At 41.9% G+C, this 9,336-nt stretch overlaps 1 protein-coding gene across 1 annotated transcript; it reads right to left on the reverse strand.

Annotated features, from left to right (window-relative positions):
* Positions 1–522: 522 nt before the first annotated feature.
* On the reverse strand, positions 523–8,026 carry LOC136677602 (uncharacterized). The gene is made up of 12 exons (XM_066655167.1): positions 7,951–8,026; positions 7,421–7,481; positions 7,183–7,277; positions 6,471–6,685; positions 5,433–5,559; positions 3,534–3,716; positions 3,162–3,235; positions 2,730–2,858; positions 1,935–2,219; positions 1,692–1,797; positions 1,407–1,575; positions 523–674 (listed from the first exon to the last, which is right to left on the reverse strand). The coding sequence occupies exons 1-12, from the start codon at positions 8,004–8,006 to the stop codon at positions 525–527; spliced, it is 1,650 nt and encodes a 549-aa protein (XP_066511264.1). The 5' UTR covers positions 8,007–8,026; the 3' UTR covers positions 523–524.
* Between the last annotated feature and the right edge of the window lie 1,310 nt (positions 8,027–9,336).

Consider the following 9,336-nt stretch of genomic DNA (forward strand, 5'->3'; position numbering starts at 1 on the left):
CATTTCAGTGCCTTTGATTTAAGCAACGTTAGTTTGTGTGTGTGTGTGTGTGTGTGTAGTACTCTTCTAGGCAGGCTGCATTGCAATACTATTCTGTTCAAAGAGAGTTATTATATGTACTGGTGCCATTCTGCCCCCTATAGTCTGCCTTTTACTAAACATTTACTTATTTGTTAATTCTTGGGGACATCATAAAAATGTCATCACACATGAAACTGAAAACACATTGCAACACACATCATTTATATCTGCATCTGAACTTTGTAAATTCTTTAATAATAACAGTTATTAGTTAATAGTTATACACTGGTTTTCTGAGACGAGAGAAAATCAAAAACTACTGTTTGATAAGCATTTATTTAATTAAAATGAATTCAATTATATATTTAAATATTAAATAATATAAAACCACATCACAAAAAAGGACAGGAGTGTTTAGAAAAAAATGTTCACTGTATTTCAGCAGACATTCCACGTAACCTTTGTTTAAAATATCAAAAATACGTAAAATTCCGTGTGCTCCGTCACTGACAGGTTGGATCCCGTGTAACAGTCTTGTAGATCCGGGCCTTGGCCAGGTCTGCAGACAGAGTTTTAGCCATGCGGTCTGTGGTCTTCTTCATCAGAAGAGCCACCTCCAGGGCTTTATCTAGAGTCTTGTTTATTGCCTCTTCCTGTCCAAAAAATAAATTGTACAGAATTAAAAACATTGGCTAATCAGATTCATACGACGTGTGAAAACAGACAGAATTGGAAATGACTTCAAACCAAGCAAGACCTAGAAAAGTTATGATATTTTGTAAAATAATATGTATTGTTTATTTCCTTTGAACCTTTATTTAACTGAAAAATGTACATAAAATATGTACTTTCCCCCCACAGTCCAAAAACACACGTTGGTAGGTGGACTGGAGGCTCAAAAGTGTCCGTAGGTGTGAGTGTGTGAGTGAATGTGTGAGTGTGTGTCGCCCTGTGAAGGACTGGTGCCCCCTACAGGGTGTATTCCCACCTTGCGCCCAATGATTCCAGGTAGGCTCTGGACCCACCGCGACCCTGAACTGGATAAGGGTTACAGACAATGAATGAATGAATGAATGAATATACAGGTACATATTTTAATTAATTCATTCATTCATTCATTGTCTGTAACCCTTATACACCCTGAAGGGGGTGCCAGTCCTTCACAGGGCGACACACACTCACACCTACGGCATTAGACCAAGGATTTTTGAACATGAAGTATTAATGAAGTAAGAATATCCAAAAGTTCCAAGTACAAAATTAAAAAACTTGTATTGTCAGTTACGGCACAATTAAAATATAGTTACATAGTGGAAAACATGTCTCGGTCTCAAGTAAAAGCTGGTTTAAGTAGACACTTTAGAGCGCTTCAATGTGACCCTGACCTTGCTGGCTCTTTGTCCCCAAGGCCTTGCTCTGCTCCTGCCAGGCGTGTTTGGGACAGGGGAGGTCCTCTGGAAGTACACGTTAGCAGGCAGCATTGCTGAGTCTGACTGGGTGGAGCGCCTCCTGCTGGACACTTCTGAATCTGACTGCTGATCCCACACCTTGAAACTAACAAACACACGCAAAAAGAAAGTCAGATTTTGGAACGAGGAGTGGGTGGAGTGTTTGATTTATCAGCCCATAAATAACTGATTATCTTCTTAAGGAATTGGTGAGTTGAGTACCCTGGAGGAAGACTGTTGCAGGATCCGTAGTTGGTCTGAAGCAGAGGCTTCCCGTGAGGATGAGGGGGCAGATAATGATGTCTGTTCCTCGAGCGGAGATACTCGTCTATAGTGTTAAACATAAATGTTTTCACCAAACATACAGTGAATTCATAAAGAGGTCTGGCTGTTAAATTAAAATCTAAAATAAAAACAGTACGACATCCATTATGTTTTGAGCCCAGAGAGTTAGCACACCCTCACCTGGTTGTCTATACACACTGCTATCTCTGCTTTTGTGAATGGTTAATACAACACTGCCATGACCTCCATGATCGTCCCAGACAGGCACAGTTGCTGCTTTCCTGCTGTGATGAGTTGGTCTATCAGCAGCTCTTCTGTTGTTACAGAGTGGTCCTATACAACCATCACTGATGTGGCCAGTTAAGGACCTGATGCTGACATTGCTTCCAGACCCAACAGTGGCTCTCAGATGGTGTTTGCCAGGCTTTGACTGAGATGTTTCTTGAGATAGACTCTCTAAAGAGGCTAACAAGGGAAAAAATGAAGGGTACATTTATTAAGGTTTATAAATAGTTTACAATCTGTTTACAGTCATTTATGACAGATAGATAGACAGGGCAATGGTGACCTGTTGTTTGCCAAATAGTGAACCCACATCCATTACACAGTTAAACCTCAGATCTTGCCAGATACTGACCTCACCGTGTCTCCTCCATCAGTCGACATTAACCCCGTTGGCTTCCTCAGATATTTGTTAATAGGTTTAACCCTTTAATGAATTAACCACCAACAAAGTGGTTTCTTGGGTCTGAGCTTATTCTATTCTTTTTTTTTTTAGTTCTGACTCTTTCAGTTTTAGACACAAAAAAAGGTTACTGCCGCACTTCTATCTCTGTGTTACACATGATTATTAATGACTTGTGAAAATGAACTGTAAAGTGTTTACAATCTAATTTATATCCATGTAATAGACATGCTTTTAATCCATTTATAAACCTTTATAAGTGTAGGCTTATTTTAAAGTTTTAAACCCACTTTTTGATGAACATTTCAAGTCTTGTAACGTCCTGCTGGAGGGACTTCTGCAGTGAGTACGTGTGCCTTTATGGGTGCGACTATAAGAAGCTGGAATTTCACTGTTATCTGAATCTCTGCTGTCAATTCCTGAGACAGAGAGAGAGAGAGAGAGAGAGAGAGAGAGAGTGAGAGAAATTGAGAGAGAGAATGAGAGAAATTGAGAGAGAGAGTGACAGAGAGAGAGAGACAGAGAGAGAGACAGAGAGAGAGACAGAGAGAGAGATTGAGAGAGAGAAATGAGAGAGAGAGAGAGAGAGAAACAGAGAGAGAGAAAGAGAGAGAGAGAGAGAGAGAGAGAGAGAGAGAGAGAGAGAGAAAAAAACTCATATTATTCGGACAGACACTTATTGTGACAGTATACAAGTTCAATATAAAATGGTAGGCTTTTACCTTTGTGTTTACTGAGCTCCACATCAGAGGAGCTCCAGTCCTCCTCCTGCAGTGATGTATCTGCAGTCGGGCACCTGTTGCAGGAGATAAGTCTGCAGCTTAAGGTTTGCACATAAGACCTAACACTCTAAGACCCGTGGCTCTAACACACTCATTTTAACCCAGGGATAGTTTATTAAAGGTCTGATTACTGGGATCACTCAAATGTGTTTAAGATTTGCTAGCTTTGTCTTACATTATCTACATTTGTATCTGTCTAATGTACAACCTTGCTGTAGTAACACTTAAATAAAGGTTGATTGAGTCCAACTAAAATAAGGTAAAATAAGGTCACCATAGCTGTCATTGGCTATTTCCTTTGTGCCGTGTCACCTGCTGGAATTAGTTCTGTGTCTGTGTCGGACACGAGGCCGGGTCCTTAGTCGTTTCTCTTGTGAGCACACACTGCTCCGGGGCTCCGTCCGCACACCCGGGTGTGACAGGTGACAGAGACTCTCATCCAGCGCCCTCTTCAGACACGACACCTCATACTGCAGTGCACTGATGGCTTCGCTGCTGGACACAGCACACACACAAAACCTCGTTCAAGTTTGACTTGATGCTTCTGATCTAAACTGAAATAAGACGAATATAACAGAGCTGTAGATCCTTTGTAAATATTTAATGTTTATTAAGATTTAAATTCGGCTTTAATTCGTACTCAATGAGCAATTCTTTCAAACAACATCCTGAGTGTTTCTGGTCGACGTTACCATCCCAAACTTTGCTATTCTCACTTTTATAAACTTGCTTAATCCTACTGTTTCTTCACATAGAATATGTTCCATAGACATCAGCAAAGCTTGAATTTGCTGTGTGTTGAGCACTATGTTGAAGAATATTTAGGTAAATCCTACTGTAACCTCGGGCGGCACGGTGGTGCAGCAGGTTAGTGTCGCAGTCACACAGCTCCAGGGACCTGAAGGTTGTGGGTTCGAATCCCGCTCCGGGTAACTGTCTGTGTGGAGTGTGGTGTGTTCTCTCTGTGTCTGTGTGGGTTTCCTCCGGGTGACTGTCTGTGTGGAGTGTGGTGTGTTCTCTCTGTGTCTGCGTGGGTTTCCTCCGGGTGACTGTCTGTGAGGAGTGTGGTGTGTTCTCTCTGTGTCTGCGTGGGTTTCCTCCGGGTGACTGTCTGTGAGGAGTGTGGTGTGTTCTCCCTGTGTCTGCGTGGGTTTCCTCCGGGTGACTGTCTGTGAGGAGTGTGGTGTGTTCTCTCTGTGTCTGCGTGAGTTTCCTCCGGGTGACTGTCTGTGGGGAGTGTGGTGTGTTCTCTCTGTGTCTGCGTGGGTTTCCTCCGGGTGACGGTCTGCGAGGAGTGTGGTGTGTTCTCTCTGTGTCTGCGTGGGTTTCCTCCGGGTGACTGTCTGTAAGAAGTGTGGTGTGTTCTCCGTGTCTGTGTGGGTTTCCTCCGGGTGCTCCAGTTTCCTCCCACAGTCCAAAAACACACGTTGGTAGGTGGATTGGCGACTCAAAAGTGTCTGTAGGTGTGAGTGTGTGACTGAATGTATGTGTGAGTGTGTGTGTTGCCCTGTGAAGGACTGGCGCCCCCTCCAGGGTGTATTCCCGCCTTCCGCCCAATGATTCCAGGTAGGCTCTGGACCCACAGTGACCCTGAACTGGATAAGGGTTACAGATAATGAATGAATGAATGAATGAATACTGTAACCTCTTGCTGTGTTACAGATTCTCAGTCTCTCATTGTTCTCTCTCATTGTTCAGCTAATGTCTCACTCGTTCCCTGCTTCTGTTTTATGAACAACTCAGTTTCTGTAAAGAATAACTACTAATATATCATTTAAATTGTATTAGGTATTCTGAGGAATCTAGAGAGGATTTAATGTACACAGGAGGATATGTGTAGGACGGAATATACAAATACTACAACATTTTATACAAAGGACATGAGGGACTATAGATTGTGTATCTTTGTCGGTTCCTGGAATGAATCATCCACAGAGACATGATACTGATGATAAAATGTTGTATAAACTTATGTTTCCCTGAAACTGCACCATTGTGGAAAATAGTGGGGATATAATTCCTAAAAATTCATAAAGTAAACATTGATAATGGAAATGTACTTTCATCTGATGTGAATTTTTTGTTTGTCTGAGATGAAATATGCGCAAGTGCAGGACCAAATAATTAACATTCTCATGAACTGCACTTTCAAATATTATTTTCACCTTTGAAAGTGAATGATATTATGCAGAGAAACAGGACTGTACTCACTTGGGACAGGAGCAGAGAGAGAATTGTCCTCTGATTTGCTTCTCAGTTGCAAGCGGTTTCTGTGTCAGTGCCGACTGTCCCTCTTGGCTGGGTTCTTGCAGAAGGGGAGAATGGAGAGTGGCACCCTCTAGTGGAACAAAGATTTAATGGGGAGAAAATGACAGCTGAATCAATTCTGAGTGGTTCTGGTCTTTGGCTGATCAATGTACAGATACACATTATAGGTTAATAGTTACTGACCACCCTTCAGTTAATGGAAATGTAACAATAAAAGGTATTAATTGAGTGGAGGATCATTGTCAACACTGTGGCAGTTGAACAGGCCCAAGTTTCTCTGTCACTGCTAGGTCTAGAATAATCCACCAATAGTCAGATATACCCAGTCCTAATAAGTTATATGTTGGCCTATGGTCAGAAACTGAACACTGCTGAGGGTATAGAGAATGACAAACACAAACTGACCAAAAAAAAAGAAATGCGTTAAGGTCTCTACTACAAGCTACAAGGTGGACTAGCGTTATATGTGCCTTAATTTTCTCCTGTGGCTTTCACTGTCCATTTAGTCCACTATATTCCACAGTCTGGCTATTAAAATCAGTCAAAATGGCTATAAAGATATTGAATTAGCTTTAAAATGGCTGATTGTTACTCCCCTGAAAACGTAGCAAGTATGTGCACTGGATGTGTGCATTTGAGTGGAATGGCATTTGTGTTCCTTTAGGTTTGTATGTGTATGTGTGGAGCATAAAGATTAGAATTAGAATCACTTTATTGGCCACTGAGCTGCACACAGAGGAATTTGTTTTCTGCATTTAACCCAATCCATGCAGTGACACACACATTTACACACTAGTGAACACTAGGGGGCAGTGAGCAGTGCAGCCCTAGGCGCCTTGGGAGCAGTTGGGGGTTAGGTGCCTTGCTCAATGGCACTTCAGTCATGACCTGCTGGCTCTTACATGCCCAGCTCCCTCACCACCAGGCTACAGCTGCACCAGTTAACATAAATGCCCATGTGTACAGGCATCAGTAACTTGCCTTGAACCCATAATCGATCTTCTCCTAAGGTGTGCAATCCAGCGGTTGCTTTCTGGCTGTTGGGATTCTCTTGCATGTTCTGCATTGTCTTAGGAAGTTGATCTGGTTGCCATCCAGTCGTAAAAGAAAAAACAGTGTGTAGATTAGAGAGGGAGACATCGTTATCAGATGTGCTCGCGCTGGTCATGCCATTCAAATCCTCAGGAGGGAGTGAACTGGAAGAGAAAACACGTAATGGGACATTTAGCATTTAGACATAATAAACAAATCACACTGGCTTAGAAATTAAACCATTCCCTATTATTACATTATCAACACAGTTGTGTATCTATTTCCATTATGCCTTATCAGTGCTAACATGAATGTACGCTCGTATAACAAATAGATTTAATGATCATTTATGGGTCCCCAGCTGTTCTTGGGCTCATAAGAGCAAAGTTACGTCACATTGTCAGCTTCAGGTTTTAAAACCTTTGTTAATTCTTTTCCACACTGATCACTGATAGATCACAGACTAAATATTATTCACATTCATTTAAATTTCATAATACACATGTACAGGGTTCTACAGGACACCTAGCGTTATAGGAATTCATCATAGATTCCATCAATATCACTACGATGAGCTCAGAATGTTATACCCACACAATGATAGAGAAGCAGCAGGTGTGTGTGTGTGTGTGTGTGTGTGTGTGTGTGTGTGTGGCGGTACCTCTCAGTGCCACGCTGTGTGTCTGAAAGTCCTGTAGGTGGACGGCTCTGGTCAGAGGTGCACAATCCGCTGTCTGTCTCTGGACTTACAAACCGCTGTAACAAAAAAAAAACCATTTGCAATCACCCTTTAGTCACAACAGAACCTTGAATCATCAAACTTTACAGAGGAGACACAAAATATTAAAACGTTTTTATGTTTTTAGTCTTTTAAAAAAAAAGAAAGGTTAGTGGGATACCTGTGCTATGTTGGTGTACTCTTCCTGGGGTTCCTGAGTAGGAGAGCCTCTATCCTCAGGTCTTTTATACAAGAGGGAAACGAGCAAGAAACAATATTTATTCATTCATTCATTGTCTGTAACCATTATCCAGGGGAACAAACCCTGCAGGGGGCGCCAGTCCTTCACAGGGTGACACACACTCACACCTACGGACACTTTTGAGTCACCAATCCACCTACCAACGTGTGTTTTTGGACCATGGGTGGAAACCGGAGCACCAACTTTCATTGGTCGTTTTGCATGTTCTGGTCCACGTTAAGTGCCGAATGGTAACACACTCTCTTGCACACCAAACACATCTTGACATATCTACTACATTAGAAGTAAGGGGTTAACAAACTCAGTGTAAACTCTCTAATTTGTTGGAGGAAAGAAAGCTGGAATATGTTTGAAAATAGAGTTTGTGAATCAGTTGGAACTAGTTGTCTTGATGTAGGAAGCACAAGTAAACACAGTGTAACAATGTCACTCTGGAAAACAGAACGTACCGGAGCCGGTAGCTGTTCTCGCTCTCGCTGAGGAGTGAGTCTCCATATTCCTTCATGAAGACTTTAGAGTGTTCCTCTTCCTCTCTCTCGCTGTGTCCACCGCTGGTCAAGACTGACCCCTGTAAGATGAGAGCCAACGTTCTTATACAATTTTGTGATTCAGTTCTCATCACATTATGTGTTAGTGATTTAATTTAGAAATCTATGACAGCTGACAAAGACGTACGTGTCCAAAACCACTACTCGAGATGATTCTGGAAACAGTGCTGCCTTGGAGGCAGGAGGAACGAAATTGTAATGGTTAATACGGATTGGACATATATCTTCAAATACAGCACCATGAGCCAGTAAAGCTCTGCCTGGACTCTGCCTGCTCTGTCTGTCAGAAATGACTCTGGAATAAATAAATGTGCATAATTTGTTAAAAAGCTTTGAGCATTTTGTTTTCCTTAAATGGAGAATAATGTAACTCTGTGCCTCAGAAGCAGATTCTGTAGAAGTACTTTCCTGTATATCTGAGTTGTGATGGCTGCCTCTGAAAGAGCTACAGAGTGTTATATGATAATGCTCTGCTGCCTCTGAGGCAGAGGCTTAGACATAGTTGAATAGCACATGACTGCTGCCTCTGAGGTAGCAGAGCATTACTGTGTCAGTCTGTAGCTCCTTCAAAGACAGCACCCTTAAATCGAGTGCAAAATGTACTTCTTTAGAATCTTCCTCATAGACAACCGAATTTTATTTTTATAACACGCTAAAGCTTCCTCTGAGGTAGCAGTCACAACTCAAATGTACAGGAGAGTACTTCTTTAGAATCTGCCTCAGAGGCAGAAAAGCTTTTTACAGCTTCCTCAGAGTTACACTATCGTCAACACTTCTAAAAAATTATGAAATAGAACTAAGCCTACAGCATATTTATTTCTTTCAATGTCATTTCTGGGAGACAGAGCAGGCAAACACGAGGGTCTCCGCCCAATCCATTTTAACCAATCACATACATACCCATCTATTTGGCTGGTAACCAATTACACTGGTACTGCCTTGAAGGCAGTGCTGCCCCAGAATCATTCTGAGTACTGATTTTGCACCAACACTTGATCACTTCATTTATTCATTTCTTTTATTACTTTACCAATGAGAGGTAGACTGGTATATTAGAATTTGATGACAATGGGTCTGTCCCAAAACCTCCTGGGCTCCCTGAGTAGGCAGTGACTCCGTAGACAGCTGTTTAATTGCGGTGTCTAGCCTTTATGTTTTTATCACGATTTTAACTATTGCTCTGGGAGAAATAGATGCTGTGAGTCGTGCTTATGTTGCATCATGGGATTGCCTTCGCAGCTGAGGAGTAGTTTGATGCCGCCTTAAAATTCAGCCAGATTAAGGTAT

The sequence above is a fragment of the Hoplias malabaricus genome, chromosome Y (assembly GCF_029633855.1).
Source record: "Hoplias malabaricus isolate fHopMal1 chromosome Y, fHopMal1.hap1, whole genome shotgun sequence".
Classification (NCBI taxonomy): Eukaryota; Metazoa; Chordata; class Actinopteri; order Characiformes; family Erythrinidae; genus Hoplias; species Hoplias malabaricus.

Coding starts and splice junctions, on each gene's coding strand:
- LOC136677602 (XM_066655167.1), bottom strand. CDS start 8,006: ATGAAGGAATATGGAGACTCACTCCTCAGCGAGAGCGAGAACAGCTAC. Junction 7,278..7,420: donor AGTACACCAACATAGCACAG/GTATCCCACTAA, acceptor TTTTTGTTACAG/CGGTTTGTAAGTCCAGAGAC. Junction 3,717..5,432: donor TCTCTCTGCTCCTGTCCCAA/GTGAGTACAGTC, acceptor TGCTGTGTCCAG/CAGCGAAGCCATCAGTGCAC.